At 45.6% G+C, this 25,243-nt stretch overlaps 1 protein-coding gene across 7 annotated transcripts in view; it reads right to left on the reverse strand.

Moving 5' to 3' along the window:
- Positions 1-25,243, reverse strand: part of LOC147125257 (serine/threonine-protein kinase PAK 3) — a 249,801-nt gene that overhangs the window by 51,095 nt on the left and 173,463 nt on the right. For all 7 annotated transcript variants that reach the window (XM_085999975.1, XM_085999972.1, XM_085999946.1 and 4 more), the window contains 2 exons: positions 18,058-18,238; positions 17,692-17,755 (listed from right to left, as the gene is read on the reverse strand). In XM_085999975.1, coding sequence (XP_085856101.1) covers positions 17,692-17,755; positions 18,058-18,238 — 245 coding nt within the window. The remainder of the gene's footprint in view (positions 1-17,691; positions 17,756-18,057; positions 18,239-25,243) is intronic.

Consider the following 25,243-nt stretch of genomic DNA (forward strand, 5'->3'; position numbering starts at 1 on the left):
TTATCCTCATGGCTGATCCCAGTCCCAGGGAGAGAGCTCGCTGTTTCAGCAACCAGGCATTGGTCGTGGCAGTCGAAAGAAGCAGGGCAGTACTGTTCCCGGCTACTGGCAGGAGGCCATTGCTCCAGGTCTTCAGGGCAATGTGGAGGGAAGTGGCCCAGGACGTCTCGGCTAGCAGTGTGGTCCTCAGGACCCTCATACAGTGCTGTAAAAAATTCAACGACCTCACTCGGGTGGTCAGGGTGAGTACATGCTTCAACAAGTCCTACATACCAGCATCTGAATCTCAGTCTGTACACACTGCACAAACCACCACACCCCCACCACTCACCCACCAAGCATCTCCACCTACTAAATCTCACATCCACATTGCACGCCTTGCCTACAATTACACCTATTCAACTATGGCAGACACATCTTCCAAAGACATAGCTGCACACTCACTCACACACTTTCCTTTCTCTTGCAGGCCAAGCTGGACCACAATAGGAGGGAGCAGGAAAAAACAGGCGGGGGTGAAGCGGACATCCAACAGCTTACAGACCTGGAGTAGCAAGTGCCGAAAATCACTGGGCGCCAGGTGGTGGGCACTGTGGCCGTCAAGCCCCTTGGGGGCAACAACGGCATGTTCATCCCCTCTCCTTCCCTCATCCCACCTCCCCCTCACACTACAAGCCTTTCCCACTTTCCAGCTCATTATACTGAGAAAGCGGGGAATTATAGACCAGTAAGCCTGACATCGGTAGTGGGGAAAATGCTAGAGTCCATTATAAAAGATGTAATAGCAGAGCACTTGGAAAATAATGACAGGATCAGACAAAGTCAACATGGAATTACAAAAGGTAAATCATGCTTTACTAATCTGCTGGAATTTTTTGAGGATGTAACTGGTAGAATAGATAAGGGAGAACCAGTGGATATGGTGTATTTGGACTTTCAGAAGGCTTTCGATAAGGTCCCACATAAGAGATTAGCGTGCAAAGTTAAAGCACATGGGATTGGTGGCAAGGTACTGACTTGGATAGAGAACTGGTTGGCAGACAGGAAGCAAAGAGTTGGACTAAATGGGTCTTTTTCCGAGTGGCATGCAGTGACTAGTGGGGTACCGCAAGGATCGGTGCTAGGACCCCAGCTATTCACAATATATATTAATGCTCTAGACGAGGGAACTAGTTGTAACATCTCCAGGTTTGCAGACGACACAAAGCTGGGTGGGCGTGTGTGCTGTGAGGAGGATGCCGAGAAAATCCAGTATGATTTGGGCAGGTTGGGTGATTGAGCTGATGCAGTATAATGTGGATAAATGCGAGGTTATCCACTTCGGTGGCAAAAACAGGAAGACAGATTATTATCTGAACGGCAATAGATTGGGAAAAGGGGAAGTGCAACGAGACCTGGGTGTCCTTGTGCACCAGTCGCTGAAGATAAGCATGTAGGTGCAGCAGGCGGTTAAGAAGGCAAATGATATGTTGGCCTTCATAGCGAGAGGATTCGAGTACAGGAGCAAGGATGTCTTGCTGCAGTTGTACAGGGCCTTGGTGAGACCACACCTTGAGTATTGTGTGCAATTTTGGTCACCTTATCTGAGGAAGGATGTTCTTGCCATGGAGAGAGTGCAGCGAAGATTCACCAGACTGATACCTGGGATGGCAGGAATGACGTATGAGGAGAGATTAGGTCGATTAGATGAGAGAGAGGGGATCTCATTGAAACTTATAAAATTCTAACAGGACTAGACAGACTAGATGCAGGAAGGATGTTCCTGATGGTGGGGGAGTCCAGAACCAGGGGTCACAGTCTAAGGATAAGGGGTAAGCCATTTAGGACTGAGATGAGGAGGAATTTCTTCACCCAGAGAGTGGTGAACCTGTGGAATTCTCTACCACAGAAGGCAGTTGAGGCCAATTCATCTATATATATAAATCGGTACTTCTGTCATTCTGTCTGTCTGTCTGTCTGTCTGTCTATCTGTCTGTCATCGCGTGTGCGTTGCGGGTATGCACTCAAAAGTTACAGGGCGTACCTATGCGCGCGTTACCTCCAAAGAAAGCTTACGCTTCCGAGACGGTTTTAAGCGTATTTACGTTTCGGCCGGGCTAAAATTGCGCCCGCGGTATTCCAAAAACCTTCAACATTCCGCTCATTAGCATCTCATTATCCGCTCATTAGCGACAGAGTGACCTCGAGCTCGACCAATCGTACGCCGGGTTGCTGGCGTGTGCCGCCGGGCCAATCGGTGCGCGTGTGGCCGGGCTTTATCGTTCTGAACCGAGGTGAGTCGCCGCCATCTTGATTCCAAACTTTTCCTTTCTTTTTCCCGCTTCCTGCGTCTTAAAAAAAAACGTTGCTTTTAAAACACATATTGTTTTTTAAAAAAATGATTTAGAAAGTAATTAACTTATCTAATCTCATTAATTTTCCTACCTTTCCCCGTTTTTCCAGGTAGGCCTAGAAGCCTCGGCGTCTCCTCCGCACCCACGCCCGAGCTAGGCACCTCCAGGCCCCACTCGAAGGCTGGAGGGCCGAGCCTCAGCCCAGCGCCGCTAGGGTGCGCGCGCAGCAGGAGCTGAGACGTCTCTCTCTGCCGGGGCTTGCTGAGCGTCCAGCGTTACCCTGGCAACGGGCGCAATCGGCGGTCTTCACCTCGGGGGGAGGGGGGAGGGGCGCGACCCTCGGGGGGGAGGGGCGCGCGCGCAGCAGGAGCAGCTGAGACGCGGCGTCTCTCTCTCTCTGGCTTGGTCAGCGTCACGGTTGCCCTGGCAACCGGGCCCGCCGGCCGAGAGAGACGCCGTGTCTCAGCTCCTGCTGCGCGCGCAATCGGCGGTCTTCACCTCCGGGGGGAGGGCGATCCTCGGGGGGGGGGGTCGCGACCCTCGGGCGCCCGCCGCCCTCCCTCCCCTCCGCCCTCCATCCCCCCCTCCCCCCGCCCTCCCTTCCCCGCCCTCCCTTCCCCTCCCCTGCCCTCCCTTCCCCGCCCTCCCTTCCCCTCCCCCCTCCCCTCCCCCCACCCCTCCCTTCCCCCCACCCCTCCCTCTCTTCCCCCCACCCCTCCCTCTCTTCCCCCCACCCCTCCCTCTCTTCCCCCCAGTCGCTCTCTCTCTTCCCCCCAGTCGCTCTCTCTCTCTCTTCCAACAACAACATTCCCTCGAAAAAGCCTCGGCACCGCCGGGCACTTCAGCTAGTTAAATATATTCAAGAAGGAGTTAGATATATTTCTTAAGGCTAAAGGGATCAAGGGATATGGATGATCAGCCATGATCTCATTAAATGGCGGAACAGGCTCGAGGGGCCGAATGGCCTACTCCTATCTTCTATGTTTCTATGTCTGCATTCCTTGCTCCATTCCTGCCCCCTGCCCTCACCTTAACGCGAGTGTGGTGCCTTTATGCTTTCAGGTGATCAGCAACCAGCTGATCAGCCTGTCCCCGAGCCTCCCAGTGAGAGAGAGGCGGGAGAAGAGGAAGAGGAAGAAAGCACCGCGTCACTGCACCTCTTACCTGCAGGCACCACCTCTGATACTGGGACTACGCGATCATAAGAGGCAAGTTTAGTAGAGGGGTCTGCACTGGGGACAAGCGGGCTGCTGCAAGGCCAGGGGGAAAGGGTAGCTCGGGAGTCAGCTCCCCGGAGGGCAAGTTCTGCTGCATAGGACTCAGATGAGGACCTCGATGGGGAGACATTCACAAGAAAGGTGATGGAATGCACTCCAAGATGATAGGTGCAATGGCAAGGGTGCCCGAGAGCCTGTCGGCAATGGTAAGGAGCGTGGAGGAGTCCACCTCCAACATTGCACAGAGCTCTGTGCACGCCATGGAACCCATCCTTGGCAGTCTGCAGAGGATGGTGGACTCCGAGAGACCGTGGGGATCCAGACCTCGTACCGCGTGTCATGGGCGATGTGGCAGCTTCCATTGCAGCACAGGCGGAAGTGACACAACGTCTCAGTGCTGTAATGCAGTCAATGGTTGCTGTCATCGAGTCTCAGACTGCTCTCATGCAGTCTCAGCTTGATCCCACACAAGCGCTGACTGCTGTCATCGTCACTGGGTCCACCACAGTCCACTGGGGTTTTCACGGTGTCATAGCAGGCCAGCAATCTGTGCTGCAACAGATTGCAAGGGATGCGGAGGTGCTGCCCCAGGAGAGCGGCAGTGGGTCAGGAACCTGCTGTCCTCTCAGGATGACAGCATTCCTGCTCCCACCACTGCCAGTCTGCCATTGCCCTTGTCGCTGACTGTCATCTAGCCAGTCTAGACTGCTGCCACTCAGCCTGAGGCGGTGCCGTGTACAGCCGGGCCTTCCAGGTCCAGAGCTGGTCGAGGACGTCCTGCAAGGCCATCTGTAGTGTCTGGCACTGACACTCAGCAGCATTCTACTAGCCCTGCTGCAGCCACTGGAGAGACACCATGTAGGAGCAGATTAGGAAAAGGCTCTGTAAAGAGGGCAAGTAAGGGTTTGCACAAGGGTGATTAGATAATATTGTTGTTGCATACATGTGTTTACTGAATGTTGATACATTTATTAATTGAATTTTACAGAATTTGTGCTGTCTCTCATTTCAGCTTTGCGCTGTGATATGGCATGCGAAATGGATGGAATGATGGGGATGTGGTGAGCAACCGGGATGTGGGGTAGAATTTATTGGAACTGCAGTTTGATAAGTTGGTCACGGACCGCCCTTCCACAAGGCCGACTGAGTGGCCTCCTGAGGTGGTGCGGCTGTGCCTGGTGGCAATGGCTGCGCCCTCATGATGGCCAAGTTGTGCAGCCTGCAGCAGACCACCACGAAAAGGGACACCCGCTCAGCCGAGTACTGGAGGGCTCCTCCCGAGCGGTCAAGGCAGCGGAACCATTGCTTGAGCACTCCGATGGTCTGCTCGATGATGTTCCTGGTGGCAGCATGGCTCATCATACGAGTGCTGGGCAGGAGCGTTGGGGTTGCAGAGGGGAGTCTTGAGCCAGGTGGAGCGCGGATAGCCCTTGTCTCTGACCAGCCAGCCGCGAGTTTGATGTGGTGGCTAGAAGAGTGCTGGCACACCGGTCTAATGCAGGATGAAGGCATCGTGGCTGCTGCCAGGATAGCGGGCATTGAGGGTGAGGATTCACTGTCTGTGGTTGCACACCAAGTGCACATTAAATGAGTGGTAGCCTTTGTGGTTCCGGAAGACCTCAGGATTGTTATGGGGTGCCCGTAAAGCGACGTGGGTGCAGTCAATGGCGCCCTGCACCATGGGGAAGCCAGTTATCCTGGCAAAGCCACGTGCACACATGTCCTGCTTCTCTCTGGTGATGGGGAAGGAAATGTAGTCCCTTCTCCTTCTGTAGAGGGCCTCTGTGATCTCCCGGATGCAGCAATGGACGGCGAATGCGAGAGGTTAGCTATGTCTCCTGCTGCAGACTAGAAGGATCCGCTGGCGTAGAAATTGAGGGTGATGGTGACCTTGACTGCCACTGAGAGAGCTGTGGTGACCCTGATCTGAGGCTCGAGATCTGGCTGCAGGAGGTGGCAGAGCTCGGTGACCACCTCCTTGCTGAAGCAGAGCCTCCTAAGACACTGCTCCTCAGTTAAATTGATGTCGGAGAAGTGCTCCCAGAATACCCTGGGGGGGGGGGGGCGTAAGGCCTCCTGTTGAGAGCCCTGCTGGCCCTCCTCCCTCTGGCCACATTTTCCAATCTTTGTTTCTGCCTCTGACATTGGTGCTGGAGGGCGAGGTCGAGTGCCAGTACAGCCCCCATTAATGTAACCAAGTGTAGGACTTTGAAATCTTAGCAGAAAGAAAGTGACAAATTTTTAGCAAGCAGAACACTCCTGAAAGTAAGAAATGCTTAACTCTCTGAAAATGGCTGTTTCGCAATGTGAACCTGAGAAGGCAGCATTGACTGACCACTAAAATGAAAGCAAATGTTGATCCCTTTAAACACCGCTCCTACACCGGTCTTCCGACTGCATCACGCCTCCTCTTCCTGCCGTTGTTCAGGCCAGGTGCTAAGGCAGGGGGCGAAGGTCAATTTTGCATCGGGGCGTTAACGGGGTGTTCCAAACTCATTGATATTACGATCTGCCAGGCGCTAAAGGTCTAGGCCCTAACTGTTAGCGCCAGCGCTAAATCCCGGGTGAATTTTGCGTGCGGCGCTGCAAATCCATTAGCGTCCCCCCGCCCAGGCACTAACATGCTGAATTTCTCCCCCTGTGTGTTAAACAACATACCAGGTGGCTTGTGTCTCTCTGGGAGTTCACCCTTTTTGAATAGAATATAAATGAAACCAAAATCCCTTCCAGGCAAACTAAATAAAAATCTTAAATTGCTGCAGTTAGGCTTTGGTAATCTTCAACTTCCAACAAAATAAGTAGAAAAACTGAAGTTCATCTTCATGATGGGATGACTCAGTGATGCTACATTATAATACAGAATCAGTTGAAAAAATAAAGCTTAAAAAAAATCCCATATATATCTAGTAGTTTATCAACAACTGAAATAAGACTGACTGGCCTATAAATTCCTGGCTAATCCCAATCTTCTTTGTTTGGAAGGGTATTATTCTTGCCATCTTCCTGTCTTCTGGCACAATTTTATCTTCCATAGAGTTTTGGAAAATTAGAGTCAGAAACTCTATTATTTCTTCTCAAACGTCCCTCAAGATCCTTAGATATAAGCCATAATGTCCTAGTGATTTTTCTACTCTGAGTAATGTGTTTAGTACTAAATCTCTTTGAATAATGACCTCTATTAACTGTTCTACACCCACTTTTGGTGGTTCAATTATCTCAAATTCTACCTCTTCTGTGAAACAATGTCACCATCACACTATAGATTAATATATTAATATATATAGCCTCTCAACATCATTCAACCCAAGATTTACTTTACATATGTAGGAAGTCACAACACCAGGTTATAGTCCAACAGCTTTATTTGAAATCACAAGCTTTCAGAGCGCTGCTCCTTCGTCAGGTGAAGTGACTTCACCTGACGAAGGAGCAGCACTCCAAAAGCTTGTGATTTCAAATAAAGCTGTTGGACTATAACCTGGTGTTGTGTGACTTCCTACATTTGTCCACCCCAGTCCAACACCAGCATCTCCACATCATGGCTACTTTACATATGAAATGGAAGTTTGGGCCACTGGTAACAGAACTGCTCCATTTCTATTCTGGACTGTCTGATAAGTCTATACTAGTCGTGAATAACAAGAATTGGTCAATACTCGTTTATTATAGCTTGACACCATCCAGGACAAAGCAGCCCGCTTGATTGGCACCCCATCCACCACCTTAAACATTCACTCCCTCCACCACCAGTGTACTGTGGCTGCAGTGTGTACCATCTACAAGATGCACTGCAGCAACTCGCCAAGGCTTCTTCCGCAGCACTTCCCAAACCTGTGACCTCTACCCCCTAGAAGGACAAGGACAGGGGAACACCACCACCTCCAAGTTCCCCTCCAAGTCACACACCATCCTGACTTAGAAGTAGATCACCAATCTTCATCGTCACTGGGTCAAAATCCTGGAACTCCCTCCCTAACAGCACTGTGGGAGTACCATCACCACACGGACTGCAGCGGTTCAAGAAGGCGGCTCACCACCACCTTCTCAAGGGCAATTAGGGATGGGCAATAAATGCTGGCCTTGCCAGCGATGCCCTGATCCCATAAACAAATAAAAAAAATAATACTCCAACAAGGCTGATCTCTCGTGTCTAAGGTTATGAGGAACAGCTGGACAAATGTGGATTTTTGAGATGAAGAGGGTTTTGAGATGATCTGATAGAGTTATATAAGATAGTTAGTGAATGGAAAAGGTAAACCCAAGAGGACATAGATTCAAACCAGTAAAAGGTCAATTTAGGATTGATATCAGGAAATAATTCTTTCTCCAGATGTATGGAATGGATTTCCAGGAAGGCAAAAACCCTGAAACAATTGGATGCTGAAATGGCAGGACTAGGATCATTCTGAGTGGATGAACTAAGATGAGGCAAATGACCTTCCTCATTTGTAACCAGTTTGTGAACTGGCGTGAATCCACTTGCATTGCTGCAACACTACATGATCATGACTGTAATGTGTGAGGGCATTCGTGTTATGGGCCCTGATTTAACAATATATTAGGCTTTTTTATTTTCTCTTCTCTTTAGACTTCACTCTTCTCCCTGTATTGTGCATTCTCTTTGATCTGTTACAATACCAGTCAGTAATTGGCCTCTTGGAGCTGCACATGAATGGCGTTGGTCCTTGTTAACTCACCAACAAGTTTTTTTCCCTCTCATTTTTGGGAGTTGAGGGGAAGAAGGATTCCTTACCCGATACCAGATGAAGAACAACAGGTGAAACATCACCTCTTGCAACTCATGACACATCACAGTAGAACAGCAATTCATTGTGCTGCTGGGGGGTTTAGCTAGTTCACAATTCTGCACTGGGATTAGCACTACATTCAGGTCCTCAACATCTTATGAGCTAGAGACATATGCAAAGGCTACCGACACAGGCACTGTTGAAAAACGAACTGCAGGCTATCTGTACTCAATGCTGTATTTGGTTTCATTTTCCCATTAGATGCGCCCAGCAATTTCACTGTCACAGGCAAGAAACACAGAGAGTCTTATATATCATTAAGGACAAATAACCCTAGCTGAGCTGAAGAAGGCTCCTATTGTTTGAAGTCACTCCATGGGACTAGCCTTTATCAATGAAAATAAGCTTTCTATTGTAGGGTCAAGATCATACGCAACATGATCGGTGAAGCAGTCTCCAGCTCCATTGTTATGTGCACCCTGCCCCTTCTGACTCCTGAAGCAACAATACTTTATCTTCAGTTCAATTATGATAAAATTACAACAGATGAAGACTCAAGTAAAACCGATTAGCATTTTATTTTTCTTGAGTTAACTCTTTTGTTTCAGGATTCTCAGAAAACATATGTTGAAAGAGTGCAGCACCAGCCATATTAGAAATTAGTTGTCCTACTTTTTAAAAAATACTTTTCATTAAAAGATCATTTTCACTGGAGACTTGGAGGCAAAATTTTGTGTGGTACAGTAACCATAATGCTATTCTGTAGAAAGGAGGCGGCCCCAGATGACACCACCCGAGCATATCTGGTCCTCGCAGACACTTTAGGGCCAATTTTAACCCTGCCCACCCAGCTGGCGGGCCGTCAAAATGGCCTGTGCCACTTACCCGCACTGATCCCACTGCCTTTCCCAGGGTTGCAATCATAACCTGCTCTTCTGATCAGACACGTGGAACACCTGCCAGAAGGCAGCGGAGTCTTTACTAAATATGCAGACCAGGCACCGATGATGAACTCGTGGATCAGTTACTATTATAACTGGTATTCCTCAGTGCTTACAAAGACGGCTTTTTTCAATACAGAAATGGAATGTTACACAAGGTGATAACTGGTCTGAAAACTATTTGAGTGTAGTGCAGGACAAATTAAATTAACAATTTACAGTGACTCAAACTAGACACATCTGGGCTAATTTGCTGAGCGCTTCAATTTGGCCAAATGCAGACTACATTGGGAGAGATGTGCTAGTTTTGATGTGCTAGTTTTTTTTTTTTAAGTCCAGTATGTCCCTTTTCAAATTCATGATCCATTTTCACGTCCCACCAATTTGATTGATGCAAATCATGGAATTCTGTTCAGTTAGAAGTATTGTACAGAAGAGCACTGGGTGATGCAGTGCGTTAGTACTCAGGGACCAGTATTCCAATGTAGCTCGGAGTAATAGGAGGGACGTTTCCTCTCACTAAATCTGCTAAATGAAATGAGCTTGAGGCAGTCTCAACTCAATTCTTAATGGGAACAATTCAATGATCCAACTTTTATTAATAGACTGAACTGGTAGTCTCACTCAGGAACGTTACAAAGATAGCTGAGGTAGAACTGTCACAGTTTAACAGTGGCTGGAGGTAAATGTTAAGCATTTGGACTGTGTCCCAATTACTACAGAGACACACACTTTAAAAGCTATATTTATCAAATTTCCTGACGCTTCCCTCCCCTTCCTTTTTCTCGATCAGGTTCTCTACATGAGCTGGGAAGATGGTTCAATCTGATGACTTTTCTACAGCCATAATCTGATCAGGTGATCTGAGGGGTGATAAGGGAAATGAAAGAGGAAGTGTTGCTGCCATGCCATGTAACTAGGATTTTGAATAGGATGAAGTAAAAAAATGGTGAATGAAAGAACATTGAAAATGACACAACCGGAGAGGCACTGAGACCTCAGGACACCTTCAAAATTTACCTACAGCTATTTTATATGTTTAGATATTTTGGACACTTCTGCTGGTGCTCTCTAAACATTTAGGGGGAAAAATTCAGTTGTTTGCGCCTCCCGTTAGCGCCTTAAGAGGGTGCTAATGGGGCGCAAAGCAACTAGCGCCCGGGCACGGCGATGTTTGCACCGCTCGCGAAATTAACTAGACATTTTGCAGCAGCGCTAAACACTACCACCACGGTCCCCTGCGCCGGCAGATTGTGACGTCAGTCGAGTGCGCAACGCCCCGGACCGGATATTCAGTGGTGCCCCCTGTCTTACTGCCTGCCGCTAGCAACGACAGGTTGAGGGGAGCGTTATGCTGTCAGAAAGGGACTAGGGGAGCGCTATTTAAAGGCGACCACTTCCTGCCTTTTTTTGTCGGTGACATTTTTGCACCACACATTGAGTGAGAGAGAGACTTCTGGAGAGATTGAACGCTGTGTGAAGGAGTTTTGAGTACTGAGCAGCACTTTGCAGGTTCATTTTGATTTGCCCTTCCTTGCTTCGCCAGCGCTCTGAGGTAGCGCCTCGCTCCTCGGCCTTTGCGCCTTAAGACAGGTGTGAAGCACCTGATTTAGCGCTCCAATCACCTCCAGGGGCGATAAAAGCCAAGTTTGCAGTCGGAGGCGATAATTAGTGCCAGGCACTAAACTTTGCGCACGGCCGATAACGGCGCCCCAAACGGGGCGATACTGAATTTTTCCCCCTTAAAATTCAACCATGCACACACATGTAGTTGCAATATATGGGGCCTAATGAAATGAATTTGAAGAAGTCGCAACCATATTAATACTTGCCTTAGGGCACATTAGTGTTGAATAATAGAGATGTGCGCATGGTTAGGTATTGTGGAGTTTTGCTTGATAACCTGTAAGATTAGGAGGTACTTAATGCTGTAATTTCCATCAGAAGATTACATTGGTGTAGTGGGGTCTGTGATATGGTAGTTTGCATATTATCTATGGAAATAACAGGCTTGATTAACAACATTTTTTGTGTTCTTGCAATTTGGCATAAATTGGCACTACTGTATATTGCTAGTTTCTTTGGGAGCAGTCTGGATAAATGAAAATTTCACATTGGTTCTGTTTTGTGGATGAGGGGGAGCGTAAAACACCTCAGTGGTTTTGTCACCATACAGCACTGCTTATTAATACATTAATATTCCCCATAAATATTGTGTGTAAAAAAAAAATCACTTTTAAAACAGCTCACAAGCACTCTTTTGTTTTTGCTTAGATACCTGGCTTACTATAATACTGGTTAAATGGAGAAGTATCTTCTTCATGTCAGGCCTCACTAGGTAACCTTGTGGAAAATTCATTAATGTAATATGAGTAATGGATATATACACGTGAAAGACTGAATTTAGCATCCTGACTGAGAACTCACACTTAACTCTCGAAGTTCATTGCCAGTGTACTCGAGAAAAATCCATTACTAGATTCAAGCTACACATTTAACTACAAGGAGGAAGTTACACAACACAAAGGAGGAAGAAGCATTGAACTATAAGACTAAATGAAAGGGTTACTTCAGCAGTGGGTAATGAGAAAGAATGAGAGCACATAATTGGAGAGATAGGACAGATAAAAGTCTCCAAAAAAAGCAGTCACATAACACGCTCTTAATCATTAACTAGTGTATCTGCAGTGACTATTCCTATAGAAAGTCACAGAATGGTGATACCCAAATAAGGAGTCACAGAATCTTACAGCACAGAAGGAAGCCATTTGGCCCATCAAGCCGATGCTGATTTTGCTTACACCACTATATCTGGTAGAGAATTCCATATCCTTACAAATATGCATTAAAAATATCTTTCAACTTTTCCCTTTGTTCTTGTGGTGATGATCTTAAATTTATGCCCTCTATGAACTCACTGACCAGTGGAAATAGGTTTCCATCATCATCAAAGTCCGTCAGAATTTTGAACACCTTTATCATATCGCCTCTCAACTTTCTTTGTTCTAATGAAAAGAGCCCCAGTTTTTCTAGTCTCGTGTAACTAAAGCCTCTCATTCCTGGTATCATATTAGTAGATCTCTTCCAGACCTCCTCCATGGCTTTCATATCTTTTCTAAAGTAAGATGCCCAAAACTGGATACAATATTCTAACTGTGGCCTAACTAATGATTTGTATAGGTTTAGAATTACTACTTTTTTTGCACTCTATGCCCCATTTATAAAACCTAGAATCCCATTTTTTAAACAGTTTTATCAACTAGTCTTTACACTTTTAAAGACTTCTGTATCTGAACACCCAAGTCTCTCTGCCCCTCTACTCCTTTCAAAGTTTTACTATTTAGTGTTTACTTCCTATCCTTATTCTTTCTATCAAAATGTACCAAATCACATTTCTCCTCATCTGATATCTGTCAGCTCAATGTAATAAACTATGTACAAGCTCCTGAAGTCACCCACAGTCCTCTTCAATTAACCATACTCCTTATTTTTGTGCAAGTTTTGACATTGTGCCCCTCACACCCAAGTTCAGATCATTTATATATAATGAGAAGTGCAATGGTATCACCACTGACTCCTGGAGGACACCACCATTTACCTCCCTCCAGTCCGAAAAAATTCCACTAACCATTATTCCCCGTGTTCTGTACTTTGGCCAACTACCTATCCATTCCGTCACACTCCCTTTAAAACAGTTTTGCCTTAATTTTATCAACAAGCTTCCAATGCGAAAATTTATCAAACTTCTTATGAAACATCCATGGCATTTACTTTATCAATACAAGGAAGGCACTACATACACAGAAATGTAATATATTATAGATTCAACCCAACTCAGATAAAAAGGCAGGGACATGCTTCTTCATTTACCTTAGTGGAAGTCTCAGACTTCTCATGTATCCTCAAAATACATAACTTTAATATACATTTTGACTCATGTCTTTTTTCATTCTCCCTTCCAAAAAATGCAGGAGATGGATGTGGGCTTTTTTTTTTTTTAAAAGATAGAACATGAGTATGACAAAGGGAGAAAAACCAATCAGACTCTTCGATTGGAGAATGGTGAGGAAATGAATTATTTTGAAACGCTTTATTGCACAGATCAACAACTATATAAAGCAATCTGGAAGTTAATCTCATACCAATGATGTCATTTGAGTGGAAACCATAACTTCAGGTGTCAGTATGGACCCTAGAAGCAGAAAGTAGCCTTTTTATGGTGACTAGCACCAGAAGATCCCACTGGTTTGGCCATTTTCCCTTTCTTCCCAATGACCAACCCTAGGTACTTTTTCTCTGTTGACATGTGAACACAAAAGCAGGTGGGACCAATTCAATTCAATTCAATTTTATTTGTCATATATGCAGCAGACATGTGTACTGCACAATGAAATGTTGATTTTTATGAGTCCTCCCAATCAGCTACAGGAAGCTTTCTGGTATCCGGCACTGACGGGACCGAGCTGGTGCCGTTAGATCAAAACTGCCGTATAATCCAGCCCTAATGTTAAAACATAGAGCTTTTCAGCTCCGTGTGAATCAACAAACCCTGTTGCTTAGCAACAGCTTCAAAACAGTCGGCTGCAGCTGCAAGCATCTCTAGCTGAAGCTGTTGCTTAGCTACAGACCTTGCAGAGCCTGACTGGGGAAAAAAAAAAAGCAACAAGAAGTAAAAAAACTTATAGAAAACGGCTCCTGAAAATTGCCGGTAGATAGAGCTTTCTGGACTTTTAACCTCCGGTTAAACGAAAGTTTCCTGTATATTGGATTTTTGGACACACAAAGCAACATGCTCAGGATTGATTTGAGGCAGAGTTTCAATTGAACTCAGCAGACCAGAATATCGTATGAAATGTTTCATCTCGGAAATTTGTCAGTCTACAGAAAATTATATACATTCAAGCAGAGCAAACATGCAGTTTAGAACATTTAAAGGACCTTGCACAGAGCTGCAGGTAGATTCATTCACCGCCAAACAGCAAAAGTCAGGCTGAGATTATCAAAAGAACACATTAAAGGCAACTGTTTCAAAAACCTCTGTAGTCAAGGGGGGAAAGAGATAACCAAACATTCAGATATTCCCTTTATGAAGAAAATCAAGGGATACTACCTTATTTCTTGCCTGAATTTTAACTCTACAATTTGAGTTTCTTAAATCAGAAATTGAAAATAAAAATGTTGTGCAATTAGCACACGGCATATGGCTACTCTCCACTTGCCTGGATGAGTGCAGCTCCAACAACACAAGAAGCTCGACACCATCCAGGACAAAGCAGCCCGCTTGATTGTTGATTGCCACCTCATCCACCACCTTAAACATTCACTCCCTCCACCATCAGCGCACCATGGCTGCAGTGTGTACCATCTACAAGATGCACTGCAGCAACTTGCCAAGGCTTCTTCGGCAGCACCTCCCAAACCCGCGACCTCTACAACCTAGAAGGACAAGGGCAGCAGGTGGATGGAAACACTATCATCTGCAAGTTCCCCTCTGAGTCACACACCATCCTGACTTGGATATATATCGCTGTTCCTTCATCGTCACTGGGTCAAAATCCTGGAACTCCCTAACAGCACTTAGGGAGTAACTTCACCACACGGACTGCAGCGGTTCAAGAAGGTGGCTCACCACCACCTTCTCGACGGCAACTAGGGATGGGCAATAAATGCTGGCAGTGAATGAATAAATAAAATAAAAAACACAACTGGCCCTGAATGGAACTGAACCTATTCAAACTGCCAAATCTATCTATATAAAGAAAAGTCTTGCATATAGATCACTGTGGGTCATCACAAAAAAAAATCAAGACTGGATGAAGAACCAAGGGTCAATTTTTAGTTCCCGGGCAGGAACACAACAAAATGTGCTGTGTGCCCATCCAGGACCAGCAGTAGGGAGGCTCGGACAATTTTAACTGAACAAATAGGTGATGCTAGCATGTATTTAGTGTACCACAGTAACCTATATAATATTGCTGGGGGTGGGGGGGGGGGGGGGAAGGATTATGCGGAGGGAAAGCATTCCAGTGATATGTATGTATAATTAGTTCAAAAAGCCTTGGCTAGGCCAAAATTCAAGTATATAACTTCCTAACCAACCGATATTTGTGCACATTTACTGGTGCATTTTTGTCCCTCTCTTTATCTGGGTTCTAATGTTTAAAAGTGCAGCTCACATATAATCTGGGAACAGACATCCTGTCTGGAAATTCCCTGTAGTGACAGCATGAAGCGCTACTTCAGTGACGCCACGAATGAGACGTTCCTCTAGAGTGAATTTCAACTGATTGAAGGATTCCACCTTGAACCTTTGCCTTCAGATCAAGTCATCTATCCTTAATTCCCTGCTGAGATGCAAGTGATTTCAAAACACATGCACTTCTGTGAATGTGACAGAAGACAAATGACACATTGAATTGTACCTGTGAGGAAACCAATATACCACATAATAGATATGGTATAATATTATACCATTTAATAGATCTTGTAATAGATATGGTGTAATATTATACCATATAATAAATCTCATGTTCATCAAGGTAAATAAAACACTCTCCCATTCAGTTGGATGTAGAATACAGCTCCCTCTACTCCCAACAATGTGCTCCAGCCCCTTCAGAAGATGTCCCCATTTAGAAACATAGAAACTAGGAGCATGAGTAGGCCATTTGGCCCTTCGAGCCTGCTCCGCCATTCAACGAGATCATGGCTGATCATCCAAACCCTAGCACCCGGTCCCTACACCGACAACCATCCCACCCAAGCCCTATCCCCGTAACCCCACATATTTAATCCCCCCCAACACTAAGGGCCAATTTTTATCATGGCCAATCAACCTAACCCGCACATCTTTGGACTGTGGGAGGAAACCGGAGCACCTGGAGAAAACCCACGCAAACACGGGGAGAATGTGCAAACTCCACACAGTCACCCGAGGCCGGATTTGAACCCGGGTCCCTGGCGCTGTGAGGCAACAGTGCTAACCACTATGCCACCGTGCTGCCATTTTGCCAGTGTGACCATTTTGCATTTCCCACACCAGTTGTTATTTCCCCTTCGTCCAAAATTAGGGGCAGCTTTGTGATGTGAGCCACTGGGAAGCAGGTGGAAACACCTCACATTCATTTCAGATAAAAATCTTAGTCAGTAGATAAAGGAGAGTTTAACCCATCACATCTGAGCTGAACCTGAATCTGAGGTGAAAGGAAAGTATCTAACGCATTGCTCCATTCAGTCTCTCTCAGGTTTTATTCAAACTGAAGCTGTAATTTCTTTTGCATGCAAGAATGTTAGCACTTTTACCAATTACAGAAGATATAAATACAGTATTCCAATACTTTGTCAAATAATTTTAAGGTGATAATCATTAAGCTTATTTGACACACAGTATTAGAGTATCTCATCATTTATTCTTGTTTTCATTATCCAATAATGAAAGGTTTAATCTTACAAATTTGAATATATGCATAATCCCCCCTTCTGTTTCCTCTCTCAAAATTAGATAGAAGATGGCGCTGGACTTTTATCAGGCAGCATCTTCTAGTTTTCTGTCATCCAAAGCCCATCAAACCCACAGCACTTTGCAAAGAAACTTGCAGGAACTGCCACAGAGAACATCTAATAAAACCGGCCTCTTGCAATATTCAGGCTGATGCACAGAAATATATTACAGAACATAAGTGGATGTTCAGCAGCTCAACTTTAGATCTGAATGGGGTCGCTTTAATAAAACAAGCATATTCTCCATGCCCATTAACAGTTGGCAACAGCTACCCTGGTGTCCAATTGAATCAATGGTTAGGTCAGGCAGCCTGATGACATAGCACGTTTGTAAGCTGAATATGTGCCAGCCATTCACGCTTGGCACAGTCTGAGGGCACTGCCCCCATTCATGGACCAAAATCCGCAGTAGTGAAGCTCCATCCCCAAACGCTGCTCCTGAGCTTCTACCTTCGGTGACTGGCGGTACTGCATGCTGTGGGCGGGAATTCGCCAATCACAGCAGGCCACTGCTGGTGGAGTGAAAGGAGTGTGGGTGGGTGGGGGGGGGAAACAAACAAACAAACAATCAATCAGTCGTCTGGTCTCAGAGGAGCAAATGGGGTATGCATGGATGTACAAAGTATTTAGGAAGGCAGCCCCACCCAAGGTCAGACACATGACTGCTTCTGGCAGTGTGTCATACAGAACAGCTCAAACGTAGCTTGCTGTTTATTGTGCAAATCCTGCTTCTAAAATTAAACTGCTAGAACATTTATCAGGAGATAGTTCTTTTTTAGGACCAAAACCAAATGACTAGCTGCAGTCATGATTTATGAAGGGAAGGTAGAATGACTTCCTGAAGGACCGTAGTTATTATTGATGACATATTCTGGGTTTTATAATGTGGTAGTACAGCTATAAATTAAAAGAGTGACCATTGCTCGAGTAACAGAAGGAGTCTTTCACCTACCCCTGCCCGATCTTTTCAAATCTTGTGTACTTCTTTTTGGGATCACCCACGCTTACTATGCTTCCTAAAACAAAAGTTCACATTAAATGTAAAGATATTGGAATCATAACACATAGGACATTTCAAAAGCAACTTTTTGTGAGGATAAGTTTGTTTTCTAAATGTGCATGTTTGAAAGGGGCATTTATCACACTTGCGCCTCCTTAGTTACAATTCTCCCCCTCCAGTCTTCTGTGCCATGGAAAATGTGACGTATAAAGTTGTGCAAATAGCCCAACAGAACTTTAAGTAAGCTTAAAAAAAGGAATAAATAACTAAAAAAAAGGTCTTCCGTGAGAATCAAAGAGTTTATTTTTAAATACATACTTAATTTTTCAAGAATCTCTTCATCGGTCATCTTGGATTTCTTCCTCTGTTTGTCAGTATTTCGGCAAAGCTGACTGTTCAGACTGGTCATGTTTTCAGGTGGTGTTGTGACTGGAGATGTTGTCACATCTTTAACAGGAGCCACTGCAATGATGGGGTCGATTACCGATCGGGTGAAAATCTGCAGAAAAGGATTACAGCCACTATCAGATCAAAATTAACTCATTAGAAATCAGTAAATGCTCCCGATAGCTCAGCCAACGTAGAACAGAGCTGTTCAAATCAAGCAGGTCCTACGTTCTGTGATCTGTGGTTGCTCTCAGCCAAGACAGCTCTTATTGGCGTCAGTATCCTGGGGTGGGTGGTAGGGATGGAAAGGTGCCAGGGTTCCTGCTCCTAATCACTACTCTTACTGGACAGGGGGAATCATTTTTACTTTCAGCACGTGCGGGAAACTGGTGATTGCGGTTGGGCCGCCCGTTATACACCCCGCTGGATCTTCCTTTCCATTTACCTCAATGGGCAAGGTGTATAATGGGCGGCCGCTTCACAATCGCCCGTGTTACGCCCATGTCCAATAGGAAAATTACCTCCATTGTATCTGGACATGGGCAGGCATGGGGGTGAGCTTCTGCTGTAATGCCCCCTATGGAGATATAGCCCGTCAATACGAACTGGCTAGACTCACACAACATAAAGTGGCGCACAGTGAGAATCCATGGAATTATATTTCAGCATGAGTCAGCACCATCAGGAGAACTGGGAGAGAGGGAGAAGGGGACATTAAAAAAGTTGATTTTTGTAAATCTACATTCCTTCTCTCCCTCCACTTTATGTCCATTATTTGCCTTTAAATTCTCTTCCTGATATTATTCCCGTGATTGGAATGAAAATTAGTTGGCCTGTTTCATATTTTCCTTGCTGCTTCAAACTCTATTTAATACTTTACCTTCAGGCGCTAGATCCAAAACACATTACATTGAAACATAGAAGATAGGAGCAGGAGTAGGCCATTCGGTCCCTGTCCCTGCTTTCTCCTCATATCCCTTGATCCCCTTAGCCTTAAGAAATATATCTAACTCCTTCTTGAATATATTAGGGTGGTTAAAGTAACGGCAGGCACCCAATACACTGCGATTGGCCCGGAATTTCCTGGAAACTTGTGCCATAGCAATGGCGCATCTACAACGCATGCATTAATCTAGCACAGATGTTCCAGGAAATTAGGTTTATTGTTCCAGGATTGTTATGGAAAACGGAGAGTCGTTCGTTTAATGTCATTAGGTTTCATAACAAAAGAACACTTATCTCTAGCACGTATCCAAATTTAGAATTATCATTTTATTGAGTTCATGGTTATTATTCATTGTACATAAAACCCCTTCAAGGTGTTCTGGAACTTGATCACGCAATGAATGAAAACTCTGAAATCTCGACAAAGGTCCCAGAAAGAGTCAGAATTCGACTGAACTAGACACTAACCTGAACCATGCATCTGTAAGGAAACAATGCCTGCAAAAGCAACATTCTACAGGAAACTTTGTGATATCCGGCACCGACGGGACCGAGCTGTTGCCGTCCCATCAAAACTGCCGGACAAACCAGCGCTAATGTTGAAACATACGGAGATTTTGAGCTCCGTATCTGGCAACAAACCCCGTTGCTTAGCGACAGCTTCTAAACAGTCGGCTGTACCTTGCAAGCATCTCTGTAGCTTAGCAACAGCTTCAGCGAGACCTTGCAGAGCCTGACTGGTGAAAAAAAAGCAACGAAAAGAAAAAAAAACTAACGAAACGGCTCCTGATTTTTGCCGGTGGCTCGAGCATTCCGGACAGTTAACCTCCGGATAAACCAAAGTTTCCTGTAATACGTTTCCAATATTTTACTTGAGGAAAATAACTCGTACATTGTTTTGAGACGACAACTGTAGCAGAGAGCTGCGAAGATCTGAATTACGTCAGCTTAATAAATCGGCATGATCATAACCCGTCCAGTTAATGGTCATTTATCATTCTGGGGTTGCAGGATCTGAAAGGTGTTCACAGGACAGACAACTCCGAGCTGAAATTTATGGGCACAATCATGCCGTATAATTCAACTGACAGCAACTTTGGTCAGTTTCATCGCCTTTTTAAAATGGTATTTTCCAGTTTATTGCTTCATCAAATTCACATACGGTGATTTAAAATTGTTCCATTAACATGGATTGACTTTGGAGACCAAGTGGGAATTTCGATTTGGTCACAGTTCTCCATAAAAATTACAAAGAAGATTAGATGGTTGTTAAGACCCAGAAACGACTTTCAGCGAAATTATCGAGAAAGGTTGACCCACTCACAGAAACGTTATTAGATATTAAAGACTGCTGCAATGAGATGACTCTTTTCGATTAGATAATCTAGTTTTTGTCATTTCAAGAAGTAATATTAAAAAAAAATCATTGTCACAGAAATGTCACTGAGGGATATAAAATATCAGCATGATTACAAATATTTAGAAGCGATTGCAAGAATAGATTGAAAACTACGAGGGCCCTTAAATATCAGCAGTACTTGCACTCCCAGCCAGGATAGCAGTAACATGTGAAAACCTGTACCAGAAGATAAAATGCCTTCAAAAATCATTCTGGTACCAGGGTTACAAATGGCAAATGTCCACGTATAAATATTAATTATTTACCGTCTGTTACGTGCAGACATTCCCTCAAGGCTTCAAATAACATTACGATACAATATATGTCATGGAATTTGTAGTTTGTTACCTTGTAATAATTGACGTTAAAAAGAGAACAAATAAAATTTGAGAAAGGATCAAGTTGTAAGATTTAGTATCGCACTGAATTTTAGTAAACACTGATCACTGGCTGTGCTGCTTCTGATTCGCCGCCAATGCTCACTGTGCCCTATTCAAATTAGAAAACCAGGAATTCTTGGTGTGAATTTGCCACTGGAGGATCGGGGCACACATCGCTCTAACTTATCAGGTTTGGCGCCAATATCGTGTTTGCAGGAAATTATGGGCCACTGTCTTATCAAACATGGAGGCCTGAGGCCTACCACATGGCCAATGCATTCAGCATCTTGCAGTACAGGACTGAAGCACAGCAGGAGCTAGTCTTTGAATAAATTGTGCGCTAAGCTCATTAAGTCCCATCATTTATATAAATGAAGGGTCTCACCATGAGTGGATTCCCAGTTACTTAGTTCCCAGTTGGAACAGATGCTTCAGGGGTTCTCTGTTGGGTTGGGCGGGAGGAGGGGGGGGGGGGGGGGGTGGTGGGTAGGGAGGGCGGTGGGGCCCTCTTCCTTATATAGGTCATCCAGACTTGAGTCGACATTGGCTTGTTCTCTCTACACAGATGCGGCCGGACCTGCTGTGATTTCCAGCAAAAAAAATGTTTTTTGTCTGTTTTTTTGTTTTTCATACAGACCCCAGCATCTGCAATATTTGACCCCTTGTGACCCCACCTCATTGTTCTTTGATGTAATGTTTTCCTGACTGACCTGTTTGGACACCATTCACGCCTTTGATTGCTGTGATTATCCCTCTGCCGAGGTGTAATAAATGGCAGTTGGCAAGATTACCTGTAAACATCTGACATTATTCTCTGACTATATAAGCTGTGTCTTTATGCATTTCTCCACTTCACCTGACGAAGGAGCAGCGCTCCGAAAGCTTGTGATTTCAAATAAAGCTGTTGGACTATAACCTGGTGTTGTGTGACTTCTTACATTATATAGGGCCACCTGCCATTTTTTTTTCAATAGTTGTTTTCAGTCTTGAATGGCTGGATGTGGAAAGGAGATTAAGTCCCTGATGAGCATAAAATAGAGAAGAAGGGGGGAAAAAGGCCTTTCACCGGCTGCTAGCACTCTAAATTGTAGCCAGCACACTCCTCCCAACTCATATTGCATTATACAACTCCAGCACCAGGAAAATATTTACTTGAGCTGACCTTACGTTGTGCAGCAAGGTCAACTTACTCGTGTGCAACACTGCACACTGACTGCAATATCAGCCCCTTTCAGTTCCTTCTCTGAAGTACTCTAGTGGCCTCACATTCGTCATTCTGGACAGCAATTTACTTTAAATCCTCTCATAGACTTCAATGCTTTTGCCAGAGATTGTAAATCTACGGGGGAAAAATCCAGTTCATTTGCGCCTCCCGTTAGCCAGGGCGCAAAGCAACTAGCGCCTGGGTGCGACGCCGCTGACACCTCCCGCGAAATTCAGCGGGAGAGTTAGCGGCGGCGGTAACCGTTAGCGCCTTGTGGCGCTGCGCCTCCGGTGATGATGTCATTGCCGTGTGCAGCACCCCGGCCGCAATCTTCGGGAGCGACCCCTGACTTACCGCCGGACGCCATGTCCGACAGGTTCAAGTGGGCCTACCTGCGGCCGGGGTGGCGCCAGATGGCCATTTTTGTTGCTGGCCGCCTGCCAGCACCTGCCCCCATTGCCGTCCCCGGCCTCCTGTGAGGCCTACTAAAAGTAGCGTCCCGGCGAAGTTAGCATCCCAAAGGGGGCGCGACCTAATTTTGCCCCCTAAGGGTTTCCAGATTTATAGATCATTCTTCCACAATTCAAATCTAGTATAAAATAAGTTGCAAGCCTCCATTTTTGCTCCAGGGTTCATTAAATTTGGACATTTCTTCCTAATCATGAAAGCTTCAAAGATGCTCCATCATAGATTGTTCACTATGGCAAGGCAAAGGATTCAAGTAATGGGAACACAAGTTTAAAAATTAAGATGTTAAAGGCAGGAATTTCCTCGTCAGCAAATTTGGAACCGGAAGTGAACCCTAACTGATCCCAAACATTTCAAAACTCTTCGCTTGAGGTGTTACTCTCTGTAATGCAGAAAAGGAGCACCCAGCTTCTAGGCCTGAGGAAAAGCCCAGAGGGAAGGATGCGCACAAAGGACATGACCCAGGCTCGTGGACCGAGGTGGCTTTGGTAGTGAGTGCCACCTCATCCCCAATAAGGAATACTTTCTGAAAACTGGGTGGCATTCCATCTGACAGCAATGCAAAATGCCTTCACACTCCCTATTTTCTTCTTAAAAAGAGGAAACAAGCCACCGCCAATTACAAAGAAGTGTCAAGGCCCCTTAGCAGAATGATCTCCATTTGGAAGCTTGGCACTTGGGGAGGAGAGCTCAATGTCAGCAAACGACTTCGTTGAGCTTGTTGCCAAGAGGGAACTGTGGCCTTGGACCTTAGTCAGGTGTTGGTCTCTCTTATGAGCTGTGCTTTCAGCTGTCTGGCAGCTGGAACAACTCAGTTATTGCTTCACTGAGGGAAGTGCAGCCTTCTCAAGAATTCCTAAGGGTCACGGTGAAGTAACCCACCTGCATCTGCAATGGGAGGCCAGGATTGCAGTGGGAATGAGCCAGAGTCTACCTATTGTCCCTGTTCAGCCTTTTCAACATTGCGCGAAAAAGTCAGTCGAGGGAAAAAAGAATATCCCAAATTCTCATTGACTGATGAAATTTTAGGACCAGCATGTTTGTGTGGTGTGCTGGTACACAGCAGAGTGTAGATAACTTCCTGAATTACTTAATATTAACAAGTCATGTTGCCATGTACGTTTCAATGTTACAATAATGTACACGAGCAGTGAATACACTTGTATAGCTCCTTGCACACCCTCAGGACATCCCAAACTCTTAATAACCGATAAAGTACTTTTGAAGTGTAGTCACTGTTTTGTAGGCAAGTGTGGCCACCAATTTGCACACAGCAAGGTCCCATGAACAGCAATGAGATAAATGGCCAGTCAATTTGTTTTGCTAGTGTTGGTTGAAGAATTAATATTGGCCAGGATACTAGCAGAACTCGTCTGCTTTTCTTCGAATAGTGCCATGGGATCTTTTACATCCACCTGAGAGGGCAGGAGTTGTTTCGATTTGGCGTGTCATCCAAAAGATAGCTCCTCTGACAGTGCAGCACTCCCTCAGTACTGCATTGGAGTGTCAGCCTAGATTATGTCCTCAAGTCTCTGGAGTGAGGTTTCAATCTAACAATCTTCCATGAAAATTTGACATGCTGCTATTAAATTTCTCTCCACTATTTTAAAGGAGGCATTAAACCAGTTAAAATAAATGGGTTACCATATCAGTTAAATAGTGGAAAGCAGAATTTAATAGTGCATTAAATATTGGTATAATAACATTCCTTAGTCACTAGTAAATTCATAGCATTGCATGCAATACAAAATTATGCTTTTCTTGTCACTTTGCTCTCCTTTTGTTATAAACATGGGGGTCAAAATTGGGTGGCACCCTCTTTGGGGCGCTAACTTTGCTGGGGCGCTAAAAGTAGCACCCCCACGCCCGAAATTCACTGGTAGTGCCCCAAGATTATCGCGGCTCTATGTGCCGTGGTACTGCTGGCCTTCCTCCCCTTATTAAAGGGGAGTGGCCTTGCGCAGCGCAACCCGGGGCCCAGCTGGGCCACCAGGGATTGGAGCGCTGGCAAAAGAGCCCGGCACTCAAGAGGAGTGCCGGGTTCACGGAGCACAACTGGTACCCTGCAGGGGGGCTTCACAGGAGGCCGGGGACAGCAACAGGGGTGGGAGCTGGCAGGCGGCCAGCAACAACAATGACCGCCTGGCACCTCACCTTTAATTAGTGCCGCCCTGGCCGCAGGTAGGCCCCCTTGACCCTGTCGGACAAAGTGTCCGGCGGTAAGTCAGGGGGCGCTACCAAAGATCGCGGCTGGGACACGAGCGGGGCGCTGCACATGGCGATGACGTCATCGCCAGAGGCACAGGACTGCAGGGCGTTAACGGTTACCGCCGCCGCTAAACTCCCGCTGAACTTCGTGGGAGGCGTTAGCGACGCCTCGCTCAGGCGCTAGTTGCTTTGTGCCCTGTTAGCACCTTCTTCGAGCGCTAATGGGAGGCGCAAATCAACCGAATTTTCCCCCCATGGTGTAGTGTTAGGCAAGACATGCCATCACCACAATATCACTCATTTAATCTGTTCAGCGTTCACACTAAAGACAACAATTGCCATCGTGCTCAACATTTTAATTTCGTTACATCAAGAATTTCCAACTAACAACCTCCTAAATGAACCCAACCCTTCAAAGAAGATTGTAATCGCGATGCATTACAGACCAGGCCAGGACTGTATATTTACAATAAAACTGTGACCAAGAACACTAGCTGGTCTCCAATCAGGATT

The sequence above is a fragment of the Somniosus microcephalus genome, chromosome 1, assembly GCF_052327205.1.
Source record: "Somniosus microcephalus isolate GS21.2 chromosome 1, FLI_Smic_1.0, whole genome shotgun sequence".
Taxonomy (NCBI): domain Eukaryota; kingdom Metazoa; phylum Chordata; class Chondrichthyes; order Squaliformes; family Somniosidae; genus Somniosus; species Somniosus microcephalus.